General features: G+C 44.2%; 1 protein-coding gene across 1 annotated transcript in view; it reads left to right on the top strand.

Annotated features, from left to right (window-relative positions):
* The window catches only part of SFI1 (SFI1 centrin binding protein), a 77039-nt gene that overhangs the window by 48483 nt on the left and 6385 nt on the right, over positions 1–22171 (top strand). The window contains 8 exon segments of the mRNA XM_023646832.2: positions 4150–4280; positions 14597–14678; positions 15002–15180; positions 15973–16048; positions 16542–16637; positions 17109–17185; positions 18321–18423; positions 19676–19772. Coding sequence (XP_023502600.1) covers positions 4150–4280; positions 14597–14678; positions 15002–15180; positions 15973–16048; positions 16542–16637; positions 17109–17185; positions 18321–18423; positions 19676–19772 — 841 coding nt within the window.

The following is a 22171-nucleotide window of genomic DNA, read 5'->3' as shown; positions in this document are numbered from 1 at the left end:
AATCTTCCCTTTTTGCATGAGAAGGACTATTGCTGAGCTAACATCTGTGCCAATCATCCTCTATTTTTTTGTTTTTGTATGTGGGACACCATCACAGCACAGCTTGATGAGTGATGTGTAGGTCTGCGCCCGGCATCTGAACCCACAAATGCCAGGCCACTGAAGCGGACCATCCGAACCCAACCAGTATGTCACCAGGCCAGCCCCATGTTGTTGGGTTTTTCTAAATCTTTAGCTGACAGTCTGAATGTAATATCTTGGTTTAGATATCCAAGGAGCACATCAGTTCTTTCTATTTTAGGGAGAAATAAAAATATTACTTATCGTTGGTTTCTTTTTTTAAAAAAAGTGATGTATAAAGAATGGCAAAATGTTTGCTAATCGTTGAAGCTGGATGATAAGTTCATGGGGATTCATTATACTATTGCTTCCATTTTTATTTACATTTGAAAATGCCCATAAGCAATATATAGACATTATAGAAAATTTAGGAAGTGTAGGAAGACTTAAAGAATAAAAACACCCATAATCTTGCCTCTTAAGATAACATTTGGTGAGTAAACCTGGTATCTTTCTTCCTCCTTGTGGGTAGGAGTGTGTGTACCAATGTATTCACATTCACACACACATATGCATACTGTTCAGTTATCTTTTGCTATGTAAAAAAATCACCCCAAACTCTGTGGCTTAAAACGGCTTAAAACAGCCACCATTTATTATGCTTAAGGATTCTCTGGGTCACAGATTGAGACAGGATATAGCAAGGATGGCTGGTCTCTCCTCCATGGTTACTGGGGCCTCAGCTGGGAAGGTTCTAATGGCAGGGGGTTGGAATTGTCTAGAAGTTTCTTCACTCACTTGTCTGGTTCCTGTGCTGGAATGACTCGAAGACTGGGCTAAATTGGGACTGTTAACCAGAGCAGCTACATGTGGCCTCTCCAAGAGGCTTGGACTACCTCACAGCATGGCGGCCTCAGGATAGTCAGACTTCCTCTCTTGCAGCTCAGGGCTCCAAAAATGAGTGTTCCGATGAACAAGACAGAAGCTGTATGCCCTTTATGATGTAGCCTTGGAAGTCACATAGTGTCCCTTTCACCATACTCTATTGGTCAAAGCAGTCACTGACCCACCCAGATTCAAGAGTAAGGGACATAGGCCACTTCTCAGTGAAGGAGGATCAAAGAATTTGCCGTCCCGTTTTAAAAACCACCACACATACATAGATGCTTTTCCCTCCGAAGTTTTGGATCATGAAGGCATATGTATTCTTATGTCAGTTGTCTGTCTTTCTAGTGATATATCAGTGAAATATTAGTGGCCTTTTATAATTACATAAAAATCTAAAGAATCTGTATTACAAGTAAACATTATAAGCAAAATCAAAAGATCCGTCAGGGTGGGAACAATATTGATAACACACATGACAGAGGACTAGCAAATTTCTCAAGGTTCAAAAAGCCCATATATATCCCCGAGTGAAATGCTGACAGTCAGATAGTGAAACAGGCAATGGGTCTGAACATTTAGACCGTTGGAAAAAAGTTTAGATATATATACACGTACACAGACATATACATACAAATATACACACAGGCACACTGCATTTTATTGTGCTTCGCAGACAATTCCATTTTTTTACAAATTGAAAGTTTGTGGCAACTCTGCATTGAACAAGTCTATCAGTGCCATTTTTCCAACAGCATTTGCTCAATTCGTGTCTCTGTCACTTTCTGGTAATTCTTGCAATATTTCAAACTTTTGTTATTATTTGTTATGGTGATCTGTGATCATTGGTCTTTGACAATGGTCTTTAACTACAATCAGTTACTATTGTAATTTTTTGGGGGCTCCATGAACCATGCCCCCATAAGACAGTGGACTTAATCGATAAATGTTGTGTGTGTTCTAACTGCTCCACCAACCAACAAACCGTTCCCCACCCCCGCCACCGTGGCCTCCCTATTCCCTGAGACACAGCAGTATTGAAATTAGGCCAATTAATAATCCTAATGGCATCTAAGTGTTCAGGTGAAAGGAAGAGTCACACGTCTCTCACTTTTAATCAAAAGCTAGAAATGATTAAGCTTAGTGAGGAAGGCATGTGGACAGCCGAGATAGGCTGAAAGCTAAGCCTCTTGTGCCAAATAGTTAGCCAAGCTGTGAATGCAAAGGAAAAGTTCTTGAAGGAAATTAAACGTGCTATTCCAGGGAACAGATGAATGATAAGAAAGTGGAACAGCCTTATTGCTGATATGGAGAAAGTTTTAGTGGTCTGGATGGAAGGTCAGACCAGCCACAACATTCCCTTAAGCCAGAGCCTAATCCAGAGCAAGGCCCTAACTCTCTTCAATTCTATGACACTGAGAGAGGTGAGGAAGCTGTGGAAGAAAAGTTTGAAGCCAGCAGAGACTGGTTCATGAGGTTTAAGGAAAGAAGTTGTGTCCATAACATAAAAGTGCAGGGTGAAGCATAAAGTGCTGATGTAGAAGCTGCAGCAAGTTCTCCAGAAGATCCAGCTGAGATCATTAGTGAAGGTGGCTGCACTAAACAGATTTTCAGTGTAGATGAAACAGCTTTATATTGGAAGAAGATGCCATCTAGGATTTTGGTAGCTGGAGAGAATTCAATGCCTGTCTTCAAGGCTTCAAAGGATAGGCTGACTCTCCTGTTAGGGGCTGATGCAGCTGGTGACTTAAAGTTGCAGCCAGGGCTCATTTGCCATTCTGAAAGTCCAAGGGCCCTTAAGAATTATGCTAAATCTACTCTGCCTGTGCTCTATAAATGGAACAACGAAGGCTGGATGACAGCACATCTGTTTACAACATGGTTTTCTGAATATTTTAAACCCACTGTTGAGACCTAGTGCTCAGAAAAAAAGATTACTTTCAAAATATTACTGCTCATTGACAATGCTCTGGTCACCCAAGAGCTCTGACGGAGATGGATAATGAGACTAATGTTGTTTTCATGCCTGCTACCACAACATCCATTCTGCAGCTTGTAGATTAAGGGGTAATTTCGACTTTCAAATCTTATTATTTAAGAAAAAATTTTGTAATGCTATAACTGCCATAGATAGTGATTCTTCTGATGGATCTGGGCAAAGCAAATTGAAAACCTTCTGGAAAGGAGTCACCATTCTAGATGCCATGGAGAACATTCATGATTCATGGGAAGAAGCCAAAATATCAACAGTAAGAGGAGTTTGGAAGAAGTTGATTCCAACCCTCATGGATGACTTTGAGGGGTTCAGGACTTCAGTGGAGGAAGTAACTGCAGTTGTGAAAATAGCAAGAGAAATAGAATTAGAAGTGGAGCCTGAAGATGTGACTGAATTGCTGCCATCTCGTGATAAAATTTTAACGGATGATGAGTGGCTTTTTATGGGTGAGCAAAGAAAGTGGTTTCTTGAGATGAAATCTACTCCTGATGAGGATGCTGTGAAGATTGTTGAAATGACAACAAAGGATTTAGAATATTACATAAACTTAGGTGATAAAGCAGTGGCAGGGTTTGAGAGGATTGACTCTAATTTTGAGAGAAGTTCTGTTGTGAGTCAGAGGCTGTCAAATCACATTCTACGGAGAAATTGTTTGTGAGAGGAAGTCAGTCGATGTGGCAAACAGCATTGTTGTCTTATTTTAAGAAATTGCCACAGCCACCCTAGCCTTCAGCAACCACCACCCTGATCAGTCAGCAGCCCTCAGCATTGAGTCAGGACCCTCCACCAGCAAAAAGGCTGAAGGCTCAGATGATGGGTTAGCATTTTTTAGCAATAAAATATTTTTTAATTAAGGTATATACATTATTTTTTTAGACATGCTATTTCACACTTAATAGACTACAGTATAGTAAACATAATTTTTATATGCACTGGGAAACCAAGAAATTCATGTGACTTGCCTTATTGCGGGGGATCTGGAACCAAATCTGCAATATCTCTGTATGCCTGTATATGAAGATGCTTAGCCCACTTTTAATTAGAGTGAAAATTTTTTACCTGTCACATTGGAAAACATTAAAAATATTGATGTTAATCTTTTTTCTCAATTTTTTGTAGGAAGCAACCCTCCCTCGAAAGTATGACCCTGAAAGGTCATTTTTTTTAATGTAAATTACAAATAAAGATCATTCATTGTTTTACTCTAGCTGTTGCAGGCCAGAGCTGACGGTCACTTCCAGCAGAGAGCCCTGCCTGCAGCCTTCCAGGCCTGGAGAAGACTCTGGCAACAGCACCAGCAGAAAGGTGTCCTCAATGCAAGAGCAGCACGCTTTCACAGGTATGCTGTGCAGCTCCTGTCTGCCTGGGGCGGGAGTCTTCAGTCTAACTCTGTTGCCTGCACAGCCATTTGCTTTGCTTTTCAGCCTCCCAGCCCCATAGGCCCTGGTTCTTCCTGGTTTTTCAATAATGTGGGCTTGTTGATTTCATCTGGCAGGAAAAGACAGCCATTATTTCCCCCTGGGAAAACTTTTGTCCATCTTTATTGCTAGTGCTTTTGAAACAGCCTGGCTTTTATGCCCCTTCCCTCATTACAAGCCACTGTGAACTCCATTAAAGCTGCCCATTCATTAGCTTTCTGGACCAGAGCGTGGTTGGACCTTGCATCGCCTTGGCAGGCATTCTTGAGTGTGATTTCCCTGAAACGCTTGGTTCCTGCTAGAGCTGGCTTTTTGAAGTCTTGAAATTATAGTCGTCAACAAAATTAGGACAGGCAAGGAGCAGAGCTACATCTTTTTAGCTCACACAGGGTCAAACTTGCCCATAGCAGGTCCTTGCTACGTGTTGGTGGAATGTGATGAAATTATTAATCGCTAACTGTGTGTCTGCCCCTGTGGTGGGCATGATGTGATGAAAGAAAGGAAACAGCTCTATAAGCTCATTCGCTTATGGCGTCATCATCTTCATTAATTACTTCCTTCTCACAGCAGTCCTGAGAGAACAGGTTCAGAATGATAAATGACTCCCGATGCAACACAACCAGAAGTAGCAGAGCCAGGATTTAAATTCAGATCTCCCTGATTCCAAAGCCTAAGGACTTTCTACTAGATCAGGAGGAAGATCTTTCTGATGACTTTGTAGGAACTGTTAAATCTTTGTGAGGAGATAAGACTGATAGACAAAAAACAATTGAAGAACAATACAAGAAAATAGACCCATGCGTCCTCAATTATGTCAGCCTCAAGTTCTAGAACTCGGAGCTAATGCTGAGGGAAGTACCTGGGGGAGGCTTGTTGAGAACTGAGGGACAGGAGATGGAGGGTGGGAGTGGGCAGGACGAGGAAGGCCAGACCGAGGGATTTGCCCAATCCTTCAGATAGATGATGGACAGTTGTTTGCACAGGCACATGCGACTAGGACAGTGACTGTTTTGGAGATTGCCCTGAGTACGGTGTCCATCACCTTAGGACAGCTAGATGAGAGGGAGGGACACTCATGGGAGAAGTCGCAGTGATCTTGACTTGGGTGGACTCTGAATGCTAGTCTGAGGGCATCAGCCAGAGCTCCAGGGCTCCTCAGCACAAAGTCCGAGGAGATGTTTTTAGGGGTCAGCCACGAGGAATGGAGGCTGAGAAGCGGACAGCACTCACCTCTGTCCCTTCTCCTGCAGAAAGAGAAGCCATTCATTCAAAAAGTGGCTTCACTGTTTAAAACACGCTCACACCCACTTTGTTCTCTTTACAAGTCAAGTCATGATTGATTCTATTGCTTTTTTGTATTTTGGCCTGCCGTGAGGACCAAAAGTTGAGGGTACCTTCAAAATAGTCAAGAGGAGCTTCTAAAAAAATTCTTGTTGGGGAGCAGGCCTGATTTTACAGCTATCACTCTTGAGACGAAAGGGTAGAGGGTGAATTGGAGACAAGGAGCAGCCAGGAGGCTTGAAGGACGGCGAAGGCCTGATCTGGATCTCATTTTGGTTTAGTTGTATCTTTTTAGAAAACTTAGTTTCTCAGGTCCCTGCCTTCCTGGTTCACAAGGGAGCAGAGTGATTGAGAGCCTGGATTCAGAAGCTGGATGGGCCCAAGTTCAGACCCTTGCTTTGTCACTTGCCAGCTCTGTGACCCTGGGCAAGCCACTCAGTCTCTCTGAGCCTGTTTCCTCAAATGTAGGATGGAGATGATTTGGTAATAGTCCTTACCATGAGGGTTGTCATGGAAAGTAAGTGGGATAATCTATGTAAAATACAAGCTAAGTATCCAGCACAAAATATTAGCTATCCCCTTAACCCCTGGAATTGATTTGTGACGCTTACGGTAAATTAACATTCATAGATTTGGTTTGGAGTTTAGCAAATCAAAGTTCCAAATAAATATGTATATTCTATTTCTCCGTAATTCTTAGGTTTTTTCTGTGTGTGTGTGAGAGGCTTGTCCTTAAGCTAACATCTGTTGCCAGTCTTCCTCTTTTTGCTTGAGGAAGATTGTCACTGGGCTAACATCTGTAACAATCTTCCTTTATTTTATATGGGATGATGACACAGCGTGGCTTGATGAGTGGTGCTAGGTGCCCGCCTGGGATCCGAACCTGCAAGCCCCCGGCCGCCGAAGCAGATTGTGCGAACTTAACCACTCCCCACCAGGCTGGCCCAGGTTTTTTTGTTTTTTTTTTTTAATGTCTTGAGAATACGGACAGAATCTATGGTGGAATCTGATGAATTATGACTAAAAATGGTAGTTTATTAATCCATCAGTGAAATATTATACTGAGAATGCAACAAGATTGGTTTGTCTTTTTTTTTTTAATTGAGCTAAAATTTATATACAGTGCAAGGCACAGATGTTAAGTAAACTGATGAGTTTTCACAAATTATATACCTGGATAATCAACACCCCAGTCAAGATGTAGAACGTTTCCATCACCCCAGAAAGTTCCTTTATGCCCCCTTCCAGTCAGTTCCCACCTTCCATAGGTAACCACTGTTCTGATTTCTGTCATCCTGGGTTACTTTTGCATGTTTTTGAACTTCATATATTAGGATCATACAGTATGTCCCCTCTTATGTCTGGCTTCTTTTAAAGTTCAGCATAATGTTTTTGAGATTCAGCCATGTTGTCACATGTCTCAATAGTTCAGTCTTTTATTTGACTACTTGTATAAATATAAGGCAATATTTTGATCCATTTTAACATATAAGTTGTTTCCATTAAATTTGAGGCCATTATGGATAAAGCTGCTATGAGCATTTGTTTTGGTGGAATCTGTTCTCATTTCTCTTTGGTAGATACCTACCAGTAGATTTCTGGATCATAGGGTGGCCATATCCTTAATGTTATAGCTGTTCACAGCATTTTATACTTCCACCAGCCAACACGAGAATTCTGGTTGCTCCACATCTTCGCCAGCATTTGCTTTTGACAGTCTTTCTAATGTAGCCCTCCTGGTGGATGTGGAGTGCTGTCTCATTTCTCTGATGACTAATGGTATTGAGCATCTTGTTAAAGCCCAGTCAGCCAGGAACAAACGCCTATAGTTTTATCAGGTCAGATTGATTGCTCTGAAGGAGGGAGTTCCAGAGAGGAACTCTGAAATGCTGCTCCACCTGAAGGAAAGGAATTTGTAAGGTTTGGATTCCCACTGAAGGATTCTGAGGAGAGTCAAAGAGAAACAGGGATCAGTTTTGGATTGGTTGCTATTTCTGAGGCAAGATGAGGAGAAGTAGGGATACACTAGGGAGTACTGTTGTGGGTATCTTCAGGAATAAAGGAAAACAGCAAAGCTTGTCTGGGTATCATTGGTAAGGAAGCCAAAGAGGGGGTCCTTGTGGCATTTTACAACTGCCATGTGGACTTGGGAGAAACAATGTTTCCTTGCAGCTGGCTTTATCTGTCTGTCCTTCCAATCTGATGAATGGTAGGGCTGCTTTTACTCTTTTCAGTCTAAGCTGATTTTCATTCTTTGAATACCAGGCAGGTCTTGACACTTTCAACCTTTATCATGTCCTCATTGACCATTTGTATATCTTCTCTTGTGAAGTATCTGTTCTTCTTTTCATACCTTTTTAAAAAATTGGGTTATGTGTCTTTTATTGTTATTGATTTGTAGAAGTTCTTTATATATTCTGGATACAAGTCCTTTCTCAGATATATGTATTGAAAATATTTCCTTCCAGTATGTGGCTTGCCTTTTCATTTTCTAACAGTATTTTTTTTTATTGAGAACAAAGTAGGTGGTTATCTATATTGAAATGAATTAACATCATTTTTTGAGGAGCAGAGTGTTTAATTGTGATACAGTCCAATTCATCATTTTTTTCTTTTGTAATTAGTGATTTTTGGGTTCTCTGTAAGAAATTGTTGCCTACTCCAAGATCTCAAAAGATACTTTCCTACATTTTCTCTGGAAGCTTTATAGTTTTAGCATTTATGTTTAGGTCTGTGATGATCTTGAATTTTTTTCTGTGTATAGTGTGAGATAAGAGTCAAAGTTTTTTTGTTTTTTTTTTAAATCTGTTTATCATGTTTTTCCAGCCCCATTTGTTGAAAAGACTTTTCATTACCCCGTTGAATTGCCTTGGCACTTTTGTTGAAAATCAATTGGTCATATAAGTTTGTATCTATTTCTGGACTTTCTCTTCTGTTCCACTTCTCTATTTGTTTATCCTTGTTCATTACCATCTACCTCAATTACTGTGTCTTTATAGTAAGTTTTGAAATCCGTAGTGAGTCCTTCAGCTTTCTTCTTCCTGGGATGTTGTTTGGGATTGCACTAAATCTGTACAGATCAATTTAGGGTAGATAGGGCATCTTAACCATATTGAAATTTCCAATAAATGGGCATGGGACACCTTACCATTTACGTAGGTTTTCTTTAATTTTTTCAGCTGTTTTTTGTAACTTGGTGTAGAAGTTTAGTATGTATTTTGTTAAAGTCCTAAATGTCTTTTTTATTTTTTTGAGGAATATTAGCCCTGAGCTAACTACTGCCAATCTTCCTCTTTTTGCTGAGGAAGACTAGCCCTGAGCTAACATCCATGCCCATCTTCCTCTATTTTGTACATGGAACGCCTACCGCAGCATGTCTTTTGCCAAGCGGTGTCATGTCTGCACCTGGGATCCGAACCGGCGAACCCCGGGCCACCGAGAAGCGGAACGTGCAAACTTAACTGCTGCGCCACTGGGCCGGCCCCAATATCTTATTTTTTTATGCTATTGTAAATGGAATTATTTTTTAAATTCATTCTCCAGTTGTTTGTCCTAGTATATAGAAATGCAGTTGATACCTTGTGTTCCGTGACCTTTGTAAATAGTTATTAGTTTTAGTAGTTTCTTTCTCCTTCTCTCCCTTCTTTTCTTTCTTTTTTTTTAATTGCATAGAGTTGTCTGTGTAAATAATCATGTCATATGCAAATAAGGACAACTTTATCCCTTCTAGTCTGTATGCTTTTTTGTCCTTATTGTACAGGCCAGGATGTCCAATAAAGTATTGAACAGAAGTGATGAGCTGGTAATACTTGACTTTTCCCTAGTCTTAGCGGGAAAACAAAAGCACTCAGTATTTCACCATTGAGTTTGTTACTTTTCAAGATGCCCTTTATTAGATTGAGATTGTTCCCTTCTATTCTTAGTTTATTGGGAGTTTTTATTATGAATGATGGTTAAATTTTGCCTAATGCTTTTTCTGCATTTATGAGATGATCATGTGGTTTTCCTGATTTTCAAATATTAAATCAACCTCATAATCCTGAGATAAACTCCACTTGGTTGTGATGTATTGCCCTTTTTACATATTATTGATTTTGATATGTTAGTGTTTTGTTAAAAAAATTTTACAGGTATTTTCATGAGGGATGTTGGTCTGTAGTTTTCTTGTAATGTTTTGTCTTTATTTTCTGAAAGACTTTGTAAGATTGGTATTATTTCTTTAAATTTTTTTTTTCTGGGTATAGGTTTGCATAGGAGTTATATTTTTTTACTTTGTATTTTCTAAATGTTCTAAAGTAGGTTTTTTGTTTTTATTGAGGTTATGGTAGTTTACAACATGGTGATATTTCAGTTGTATGTAGTTGTGTGTCAGTCACCATATAGGCACCCCTTCACCCTTTGTGCCCACCTCTACCCCCTTCTTTAAATTTTTGATAGAATTTTCTAGTGAAATTGTCTGGGCCTAGAACTTTCTTTATGGAAAGGTTTTTGATTACAGATTTAATTTTGTAAGTAGATATATAACTACTAAGAGTTTCTTTTCTTGTCAGTTTTGGTAAACTGTTTTTCAAGGAATTTTTCATTCTATCCAAGGTGTCAAATATATTGGCATAAAACTGTTCATAAAAGTGCTTTATTATTCTGTTAATGACCGTAGAATCTGTGATGACATGACTTCTTCCATTCCTGATTTTGGCAATTTGTGTTTTTTCTCTTCTTTTCTTGATCAGTCTTCCTAGGAATTTATCAGTGTTTTTAAAAAGCCAACTTTTGCTTTGCTAATTTTCTTATGGTTTATTTTTATTTATTTGATTTTAGCTCTTTATTTTGTTCTTTCTACTTACTTTGGATTTAATTTGCCTTCCTTTTTTTTTTGCCTTCTTAAGGTGAAAGCACAGAGCATGAATTTTTTTGTTAGATTGTCGATTTTAAATCTCTCTCTTCTGATATAAGCATTTTATGCTATAAGGTTTCCCTCTGCTTTAGCTTTATCCCACAAATTCTGATATGTTGTATTTTTCTTATCATTCAATTAAAAATATATTCTAATTTCCCTTGTGATTTATTCCTTGACCTATGGTTTATTTAGAAATGTGCTATTTAATGTCCAGATATTTAGGAATTTTCTTGAGTTATTATTGTTTTTAATTTCTAACTTAATTCCATTGTAGCTAGAGAACATACTTTGTATAACTTCAGTTTTTGAAATGCATTGACACATTTTATGGCCCAGTATATAGGGTCTATTTTGGTGAATATTCCACATGCACTTTAAAAGAATGTTTATACTACAGTTGTTGGGTGTAGTGTTCTATGTCAAGCTGGTCGATAGTCATCTTCAAATTTTCTTTATCCCTACAGATTTTTTGTTTGTCTATTTGTTCTATCAATTACTAGAGATGAGTGTCAAAAATCTCAAACTATGATCGTGGACTTTTCTATTTCTCCTGGTAATACTGTCCGTTTCATTTCATGTTTGGAAGCTGTTATTTGATGCATGTGCAGTTAGGATTGTTATGTCTTCCTCATGAACTGCCCCTTTATCATTTTGAAATGAACCTCTTTATTTTTGGTAGTATTTCTTTCCTCAAAGTCTACTTTGATTTATATTAATAAATCCTCACTAGCTTTTTTATATTTACCATTTGTGTGGTTTACCTTTCCTACTCTTTTACTTTTAGTTTATTTGTGTCTTTATACTAATAAAGCATGTCTCCTGTAAACAACATGTAGTTGTGTCTTAATTTTTTATCCCATGTGACAATCTCTGCCTTTTAATTAAAGTGTGTGGTTCCTTTATATTTAATGTAATTGTTGACATGGTTGGGCTGAAGTCTACATCTGTTTAAAAGTTCTCTGTCCCTCCTTTTCTGCCTTGTTTAGTGTTCATTTAAAATTTTTGATATTACATTTTATTTCCTGCATTGACTTTTTAACTCTGTACCTTTTGTATTTTTTAAATGTGGTTCTAGGGATTACAGTATTCATCATTAACTTATTACAGTTCTATTTAGAATTACTATTGTATACTTCATGTTAAATGTAAGAACATAAAACCTATAAAATCCCTTTCCCCTCCATCCTTAATGGTATTTATTGTCATATATTTTGTGTTTATAATACATACTTTTTACCCAATACAGTGTCACTTTGCTTTAAACAATCACAATTCTTTTCAAAAAATTAAGAAAAAATATAGTCCTTTGTTTTTACCCACATATTTTCCATATCTGGTGTTCTTTGTTTTGAGTTTTCATCCATGTCATTTCCTTTCAGCCTGAAGAAGATCCTCTGGTGTTTTTAAAGTACAGGTCAACTGGGGATGAATTATCTCAGCTTTTGTTTATGGTTATTTCACTCTCACTTTCATTTTTAAAGGACCTTTTCCTGGATATAGAACAATGACTTGATTTCTCCACCCCCTCACTCCCACATGTTTTTAAGACATTGTTCCATTGTCTTCTGACCTCCATTATTTCTGATATAAAGTCACCCATCATTTGTATTGTGGTTCTCCTAGATGTAATCTGTCCCTCTTCCGTTGCTTCTAAGTTGTTCCTATTAACCTTTGGTTTTCAGCAGTTACAGTATGATATATTTAAGGTGTCGTTTTCTTGTGTTTATCCTGTTTGGGATTCACTGAGCTTCTTGGATCTGAGGTGTCCTGCCCTATCCTGACCAAATTTGGGAAATCTTTTATTGTGTTTTCTTCAAATAATTTCTCTGCCTCATATCCTCCCTTCTCTCCTGCTGAGACTCAAATTACAAATGTTAGACTATTTAATATTGTCCCACAGGTCACTGTGGCACTGTTCAATTTTTTTCTATTCTTTTTCTCTCTGTTTTTCAGATTGGATACTTCCTATTGATCTGATTCAAGTTCAGTCATCTTTCTTCTGCAGGTTCTAATTTGTAGCCCATCCAATGACTTTTCTATCTCAGATATGGTACTTTTCCCTTCTAGAATTCTCATTTTTTTTTAAATTATGGAAAAACCTACATAACATAAAACTTACCATTTTAGTCATTTTTAAGTACACAGTTCAGTGGCATTAAGTACATTCACAGCATTCATCCATCACTAGTATCTATTTCCAGGACTTTCTCGTCATCCCAAACAGAAACTCTGTACCCATTAAACAATATACCTCATATAAGTGGAATCATACAATATTTGTCCTGTGTGTCTGGCTTATTTCACTTAGCATCGTGTTTTCAAGGTTTATCTGTGTTGTAGCATGTATAAGAATTTCATTCCTTTTTATGGCTTGATAGTATTACATTGTATAGATATACCACGATTTATTTATCCTCTATATGTTGATGGACACTTGGGTTGTTTCCACCTTTTGATTATTGTGAATAATGCTGTTGTGAACATAGGTGTACACACATCTATTTGAGTCCCTGCTTTTAATTCTTTTGGTTTTATATCTAGGAGTTGATTCACTGGATCAAATGGTAATGCTATCTTTAAGTTTTTGAGGAACCACCAAACCATTTGGTTCTTTTTGTAGTTTCTTTGCTAAGTTTTTCTATTTCTCTGCTAAGATTCCCTGTCTGCTAACTAATTTTGTTCATCTTTTCATTTAGGTGCTCAAACTTATTTATAATAGCTGTTTTTAAGCATTTGCTGATTCCAACATTTGGATCACTGTTTCTGTTGACAGCTTTTTTTCCTTTAAAGGTGTTGCATTTTTTTCTGGCCAGCCATGGTTCCTTTTTGTTCTTGTGGTTCCTGTGGATCTTGTCAAGTGTGGTTTTTTTCTTTCTCTGTCTGCGTTGTCTTAAATTTTTTCTTCAGTGTTAGGGCATGGCTCTTACTCCTCAAGCTTAGCCTTTCTGAGTTCTGAGGTTCTCAGTGAGGTCTCTCCACTCTGACTGGGCTGGCTGACTCTCCATCTCCCAGCCCTCTCCAACCGCTGGTATCTCTGTTCAGCTCTTAGCCCTGCAGCAGCCACTCTGCTAGGCCTCAGAGAGTCTGCCTGTGCAGCCTCATCAGAGGACCTGGGGCAGCCTCACGTAGAATTCTGGGTATCCCCTTGTGGAGTGTGCAGGGTGTCTGTGAGCATGCCTGTGGGGAGGGGTGAGGTCTCCACCTGCTTAGGCTTAGGAAGGCCACATGTGTCCACACAGTCCTTCCTACAGTCTTGAACTCCAGTCTGTGCCTCAGCTCAGTGAGACTGTCATGCTTTGCTTGGACTCCCTTCCCCCGCCCTCAGTGTCCAGAAAGTGCCCCCAGGCAGTAAGCCTAGGTGGCCAAGGGGCTCACCTGGGGCGTTTCCCTTCTCTTGGGGATCACAGTCTGCACTGCCTGTTGCCCAGGGTCCTGGAAACAGTTGCCTCACAGATTTTACCCCATGGTGTGGCCGACACAGCCCGTGATGGCTGCTGACCAGTTGTCCCAGCACTGCTTTGGCAGCCTTTGATGTCGTCATGATGAGCAGGTAGCCCTAGGCAGAGGTGGCAGAGCAGTGGTTCCCAGGCCTCTCTCCCTGTTGACCTCACCTGGAACACTTGTTTTAAGTACTGTTTCCTGGGACCCAGCTCAGACCTGCACGGTCAGCCTTGGGGGCCTGGCATCTGTTTTTAATCACTTCCCCCAGGGATCTATACAGCAGCAGCCTAGCTGGTCAGCATGGACTGGAAGGGCTTTCACGAATGACCACTGAGCACTGTTGGTAGTTCAACCTGGAACTGTTGAAGAACCAGGGTCTCAAAGTCTGTCTTTCATACTGTGTGAGTGCAGGGCTGACACCAGAAATAACAGAAAGTGTTGGGTTGTTGGTGGTTTTGGGGGGTATTGTCTACTTTCCTTTCTTTTCTCCCCATCTAAGCTTATTCGCCTCTTAATGGCACAGTATATGAGGAAGAATCCAACTATTTGGAACTTCTTGTTCTTTTGTAGTTGTTTTATTTTAAGTGCTTTCCTATTCTTCATTTGGGTTTTTCTTAGGGAGACATTACAGAAGCGAGTGTTTGCTGTTTGGTGGCAGAAGATGTTTCAGCATCGAGAACACCGCTTGGCAGAGAGAATGGTAAGTGGCTGTCCCTGAGGAGATGCCTGGGATAGAGGCCCTGTTTCAGGCCTTGGCATTCACTGCCTCCCTCCCTCAGGACATCGCTCAGCACCCAGGCCCACACTGGAGGGCGTCTTGCCTGTGACCAGGACTCATGAGGCAGGAGCAGGGTCTGGGGCATCTGTTTCCCTTGTCGGTGGAATTTACAGATGGCTTCTGGGCCAGGATGGTTCCTGAACATCCATTTCCTTTGCCTTGGTCATTGTTTGTGGCCTGTAGCTTATTCCCTGGCTTCTGTACCCCCTCCTACATTGAATTCTCTCCCTCCCGTCCTGCCGCAGGCCATCCTTCATGCAGAGCGGCAGCTTCTGCGAAGGTCCTGGTCCATGTGGCACCAGCAGGCAGCAGCATGTTGCCAGGAACAGCAGTGGCAAGCAGTGGCCTGTGTCCACCACCGCCGTGGGCGGCTCAGGAAGGCTTTCTGTGTCTGGAGGGAGCGTGCCCAAGGGCTCAGAGCAGAGTGAGTGGCTGCTTCTGCCTCAGAAGCTCTACCCCTCTCAGGGCAGCTTTGACCATAGTAGCAGCACTGGCAGCTCTGAGTGCTCATCCGGAGGGTCATGTTAGACTAAACTCTGGTTTTAAGTTCCAGAAATTCAGCCTGAAACAGTCTAAGCAAAACCAGGGCTGTAGTGACGGGATCCTGGGGTACCTCATGGAGCTCCCAGTGTCAGGAACTCAACTGGGGACAGACATGCTCTGTGGATCTGCAGTCCTGTCCCATCAGCTACATCCTGCTTCCTGGTTAGGGCCCATTCAAAGTGACCATGGCCAGGAAAGAGACCGAGAGGCCCATTTTGGGATAGCTGACCGCCCAGGACCAGCAGCTGTGGCCAGGGGGCAAGCTGTGGCAGTTTCTACCACACCACGTGGTTTGGGGGCAGGGCAGGCAGCCCACATGTCTACTACAGACACTGTCCTGCTTTGGTGCCTTTCCATATCCTCTTTGTGCCCTGAGGATCTCCCCACTTCTCCAACTCTGGCCACATTTAACCTTCTCAGTCACCTGCACATGAATATGCTTCAGTGGTACTGGAAGCCTAGTGAGGTTGTCTGCAAAACTTTGGTTATATGTACACTTTTCTAGGGGGAGAGAAGTGCACATATAAACTTTGGCAGCTCTTCAGAGAGGATCTTATTCCCCCTCAAATTTAAGAACCACTTGGCAGGGACCAGGGACTGCAAAGGAGCGTCCATCGAGAGGACCCTGGCTGGGTCTGGGCCGCAGCGCTGAGCTCCACCTGTCTCCCTGTAGGAAGGTGGACAGGCTGCTGGCTGCAGAGTTCCACTCGGCATGGCTCCTGCGTTGGGCCTGGAACAGGTGGAGGGAGGTAAGGCTCTGGCACAGGCCCCACTGCATGTGGCTTGTGGACAGGTGGAGTGGTATGTCAGCATGACTCAGAGGGACATATGGGCTCCTCCACAGTCCCTCGGAAGCCACCTGCCTCAGCGTAGGGAAGAGGCCAGGTGCAGATGAAGAACTGTTACCTGGTCTCTGAGATGAGTGGCTCAGAATTCCTCGTTCTTTAGGTGCTAGGCTGTTCTCTTCTGACTCACTGAATCTAGAATTCCCAGTTTCGGCATTTACAGACCTCCTGCTGCTCAGGGTAAAGGACCTTTAAGCTAACCCTGCTTGAGCATTGCCCCGAGTCAGGCACTTGCCCCATTTGATCCTCACAAACTCCTAAGACATAGATGAGCTGGAGCTCCCAGGTTAAGTACCTTACCTGAACTCACCCAAACTGTGTGTAAGATGGAGGCAAAGCTGAGCCCGCCCCCTTGGCCCCATGGCCCTCAGAGCCCGGCCCTCTCCTCTGTCCGCAGTGCCTGGCCCTGCGGCGTGCTGAGCGGCAGAAGCTGATGCGAGCCGACCTGCATCGCCAGCGCACCTTACTGCACAGGGCGCTGCAGAGCTGGGGGGTAGGAGCTGCTGCTTCCTTCCAGATCTCTCCTTACGTTGCAGTGGGGGGGGATTCTGGAGACTTTGTTTCCCTTCGTTGTTCTTCCTGCCCCTCTCAAAGCAGAGTAATTCCACAAGCCTCACACAGAGCAAGTGCCCTGGGCAGAGGTCTTGCAGCCTCGGGGCTAAGTTCTTCGATCCCTGCTCGTCAAAATGAAACCAAGTGCTGGCTGAGGTGCCAGCCTTAGTGGCCCCTTGTCTAGGAGCCCGGTGGTTTGACATATTAGGTGAGGGCCTGGCGAGACAGTCCTCTCCCTGTTGTCTGGGTGATCTCCGGCCTTGGGACTCGAGGCTTTTGGCCTCTCCCCACCCTCTGTGGTAAGTGCTCTGGGCATCACAGCCCCTGTTGAGAAGGCACCTCTGAGACCTGCCTGGGAATAGTGAGAGATGTGGGCCCAGGGGTGGCCTCCAGTCCTTCTGGTCTCCTGCAGACGTACCAGAGCCAGGTGCGGAGCATCCTACAAGAGGTGGCAGTGAGGGAGAGCCAGCACAGGAGGCAGCTGCTGCGGTGAGTGTCCCTGTGTCTCCTGGGCCCAGCCTGAGGATCAGGGGACTAACTCCAGACCCAGGCAGGTTGGGGGCTCTGGACCCGGGCCCAGCAGAGGATGGGCCTGGCTGCCCCATGCTGCTCATAGTGGGGCCTACCTTTTCCACAGCAAGCATTCCATTCACTGGTTCACCTCATACGTCTTGAACCCCTTCTGTGTACAGAGCAGGGCCTCTGGGAAGCAGCTCTCCCCTGGCTGTCTGCAAGATTCCTGCTTGTCTTGCTCCTCTGAGCACTTTTCCTTCCCTGCTTCAGACCTGCAGGATTCAGCTTTTCGAGGCACCATTTCATCTCCTCTCCTTCTCCAGAAGCTGCAGTAACTCCCTTTGCCTCTCAGTTCCTAGTCAGTCACCTCCCTGCTTGGCTTTCCAGGCCTTTCACTGACTCTCCAGAGCCATCTCTCAGCCTCTAGGACCATCAGCATCTCTCACGCCCTTCAAGGTCACTTCTGCTGCCTTGGCTCTGGCTCCCTCAGCCCATCCTCCTGCTCCTGCTCAGCCAAGCTCTGAACTCACTCCTTCCCAGCAGGCCTCCCTCATTCTACCCTTTCTTTTCCTTCTTCTGTATTTGTTCAGTACGTGCTGTTCTAGGCTGCCTGTGGGCGGTGGAGTTTGAACACCTCCGTCCCTCCTTCAGGGTCCCGTAAAGTGCCCGTCCAGCTCCTTAGACAGAGCAGAATAAGAAAGAGGGACTCCCTGAACTAACTCAGCAGCAGCACAGACGCTGAGGTTCCAGTGCCTTCCTCCAGCTTCCCTCTCTCTGCACCTCTCTTTTCAAGGCATGAACCGCCTGTTGTCACCATTGCCCGGTTTGGCTCTTATTCCCTGTAGCACATAAATGCATGAGGACGTGGTGTTGGTCTTGTTCACCGCGCTGTCCCTGGTGCCCCCTCAATGCCTGGCTCAGAGCAGGTTCTCAGCAGCCATGTATTGAGTGTCTGCATCAACATAAACATGGCTGTCAGTGAAACAGTAGTCTTGGGCATAGGGAGTCCTTGACTCGGGAGTGGGCTGAAGAACCAGGAATGATTCACAGAAACCTCGCACTGTTTCTCCACACTGGTGTCACTCCCTCTCCCCGCTCTGTGCACCTGCAGGGATGTGTTACGTTGCTGGAGAGAGAACACCATGGCCCGTGTGGATGAAACAAAGAAAACGTCTCGAGCAAGTGCTCACTACAGAAGGACCATGTGTTCCAAGGTGAGGCATGGGGAAGCCAGCTGGTCAACCAGGAGGGTTTGAGACCGTGTTCCTCTGAGGAAGTGGCATGGGGGGTGGTGCCAGAGATTGGAACTGAATGAGGAACCTAGGATATGGGACAACTCTCTAGCTTGCACACATACAGCTGTGTGAGCAGCTGGGTTTTTAAAATTTATTTATTTTTACTGAGTTATGAACCAATATCTAGTAAAACAAAAATACAACACGTGTGAGTGAACTAGTTCTTATCAGAACCAGTATTTTCTACACGTGGAATTTTCCACTGGGACAAGCCATGTAAGTCACTGCACCTCCATCTCCTCATCTGTCAGAAGAGGGTGCTCGCTCCTGCTTATCGGCCTTGCAGGTTTTGTGGCCATGGAGGCTTTCTGGAAAACATAGAGCATCACGGGAATGTGAGGTCATTGGTCACCATCAGTGGGAAATATCCCCAAAGTGCCACATGATGGGGCCTGGTCCCCCATGATAAGCAAGGGAGGACGTGGCCGTGGGAATAAGACGTGGGATCTGTGCAGAAATGAAATGACTGACGTGGTCCCTGGACTCAGGGATGTTTTAGTAGCAGGCAGTCTTTCGGGAGCCCTGAGCAACAGCACTTCACCTGCGGGAAGGCCGGGGGTGGGGGGCTGGTCCTGACAACGCTGAAGCCTCCCATGGATGAGCGATGATTATGTTTGGTCAAGGCCCAGTTTTTCTCAGGAAAGCTCCGAGGCCAACATTTGTGTCCCCTGCCCTGAAAGGAGGGTCAGGACCCTGCTTGGCTTCAGGGCTCAGAAGGGAAGAGGGCTTTTTGGAGGGGAATCGAGTTCGCGACTGTTCAGGGAGTAGGCACCAGGTGTCCCCTGGCTGCTTGACTTCTTTCTGAAGTGTTTTGTTACCGTGATTTCATGTGTCTCACATGTGAAAGAGTGCATATAATGTATAGATTCCATTTAACAATAACAGAATGAAAGCCTGCATAACGACTTTACTTTTTTGTGGTGTGATGTGGTTTAACTCCTTCTGGTAGACATATCCCATCGCCTGAGATACTGGGCTTCCTGTGAGGGGTCTGGGGCTCTGTCCTGTTGCCTGTGGGCTGCGTGGATAGTGGGTGCTTCCTGCATCGTGTGTGAGTGCCATATGACCACCATTTGGCTTCATTCCACAAGGAGCTGCCAGCAGAGCTGGGGTGTCCCCAGCAAGTCAGGATGTGCTGTGATCACCTCTGTGTTCTTCATCTGCCCCTCAGGTCCTGGTCCAGTGGCGGGAGGCTGCATCAGTGCAGATATACTACCGACAGCAGGAGGACTGTGCCGTCAGGGAGGCCCAAAAGGTGCTGGAGAGGGGTAAGCGGAGGAGAGGATTGTGAAGGACACAGAACCGTCTTGGTGTTCCGTTTGCTTCCCCTTAGTCATTGTCTCCTCCGTATGTGTATTAGTTTCGTGTTTCTGAGGTAACAAATTACCACAGACTGGAAGGTTGAAAACCACAGAAAATTGTTCTGTCAGAGTTCTGGAGGCCAAGTCCAAAATCTCGATGTTGGCAGGGCCGTGCTCCTTCTGAAGGCTCTAGGGCAGAATCCTTCCTTGCCTCTGCCAACTTCTGGTGGCCCCAGCAGTCCTTGGTGTTCCTGGGCATGTAGACATATCTCTCCAGCCTCTACGTCTGTCGTCACATGGTTGTCCTCCCTGTGTGTCCATGTCTCTTTCTATAGGGACACCAGTCATACTGGACTAAGGGCCCACCCTACTTTGGTATGATGTCAGTTAATTACACCATCCTGACCCTCTTACCAAATAACATCAATTCTGAGGTTCCAGGATGTACATGAATTCAGGAGGGGGTAACTATTCAATCCAGAACATCATAGCATTCTGTTCCCAACTGATTGCCAACCAGTTGGCATTAAAATGAAAGGCCAGGGGCTGGCCCGGTGGCTCAGTCGTTAAGTTCACACGTTGCGCTTTGGTGGCCCGGGGTTCGCTGGTTAGGATCCCAGGTGCAGACATGGCACCGTGTGGCATGCCGCATATAAGTAGAGGAAGATGGGCACGGATGTTAGCTCAGGGCCAGCCTTCCTCAGCAAAAAGAGGAGGATTGGCAGCAGTTAGCTCAGGGCTAATCTTCCTCAAAAAAAATAAATAAAAATAAAAAATAAAAGAAAATGAAATGAAAGGCCAGGCCTTGAGCTCTACAGAGAAATAAAGAAATGAAGCTGGAATGGAGGCGTTCAAGGTGGTTGGGACGGGGTGGTTTTGATGAGAAAGTATTTCCAGTGGCTGCTGGTCGTCAGCTCAGCCCCGTCCTGTTAGGGTCCCGCTTCCTTGCGTAGTTGGCCCTCCTAGGTTTACGGCGCAGGGTTGGCCTCAGGAGGTCTCACAACCTGCTGCACAAACAGCCTGGGGAAGACAGTCCAGATGGGAGCCTCTGCTTGAGAGACACATGGAAACAGAGACCCGTGGCCCTGCAGCAGGGGAATCTGACACTCCGAGGGGACAGCTCATGTTAGAATAAGTGAAAATATAAATGGAAATGGTTTAAATCAGACCACAGAGAAAACAGATCAAGTTAGTACATTGGCTTCATAGAGTTTGCGCCAGGACAAAAATGAATCAGCTTTGGTTTGGTTCTCACTGCAGTTTGTGTTCGTGAGCACAGATCCTCTGCACAGGACCGTGGGGTCAGCATCCTGCAGCTGCTCCACCCTTAACGTGCTTCTCGGTGTCCTCAAGCTGTTCCTCACCCCAGAAACCAGTGCTGTGTTTCTAGTTCACTCCCAAGAAAGAGGCCGAGGGCTTCCGCCCATCCTTTGGTCCCTGTTTGGACAGCACTTTGGCACCAGTGCTGCAGAGGCCTCACCAGTTTGGGTCAGGTGCCCTCGCCTGGTGCAGGCGGCCACGGTAGGGAGTTAGAGGTGACAGGCACCAGGTGCAGCCTGAAGCTGCTTCCCTCCACAGGACTAGGGGGCAGCCAGCTTTCCTTAGAAAGGAGTGGCGACACGTGGCAGGACCTGGGATTGCCGTGTCCATTACAGATGGTACAAAGGACTTAGAAGACCATGTGACAGGACACTGTGTTCTCAGCACACGGTAGATGTGCAGTCAATGCCTGTGGAACCATTTCTTGGCTTAACTAAGGCATCCGTGTCTCAGGCACACCTTGTCAGTCCAAGGGAGGGGGCCGGGTGCTGGAGAAGGATGAATTAAAGGCAGGTGTCATGAGACACATTAAAGAGAATGCTTAAGAAGTGCAGGTGGGGTCATATGCTGGCTGTGCAACCTCGGGCAAGTCCTTTCCTCTGAGCCTTAATTTCTCCATCTGTAAAATGGGCATAATAGTACCTGCCTCTTGGGGTTGTCTTGAGGATCCAGTGAGACAATGTAGACACACTTAAAGCAGTACCCAAGAGCTGTCAGCACCAGTCCTAACGCTTGGTCTCTGGGCCTGTGAATGCCGCCCTCCCCACCCCCTCCAGGTTCTGGAGGACACCCCATCTTGGCATCAGTGCCCTGTATCAACCCTCTTCTATTGTCTCTAAAAGAAACTTCTCTTAGGGCCTAAGAAAAGGAGAAAATCCAAAAGGAAAAAATCAAGAGAAGAAAGTGCTCGGTCCCTCAGAAGAGAATCTGGTGATAGAAACAAAACGCAGGATGCGGCCAGGCCGACACCGCGCCTCCTCCCCAGGCCTGGCTCAGGCTGCTTGGACTTGTCTGAGCCTCAGTTTCCTCCCTGGCAAAACAGGGCC

Source organism: Equus caballus, chromosome 8 (genome assembly GCF_041296265.1).
Source record: "Equus caballus isolate H_3958 breed thoroughbred chromosome 8, TB-T2T, whole genome shotgun sequence".
Classification (NCBI taxonomy): domain Eukaryota; kingdom Metazoa; phylum Chordata; class Mammalia; order Perissodactyla; family Equidae; genus Equus; species Equus caballus.
Note: the sequence above shows the minus strand (reverse complement) of the source record. Positions and strands in the feature narration are given on the sequence as shown.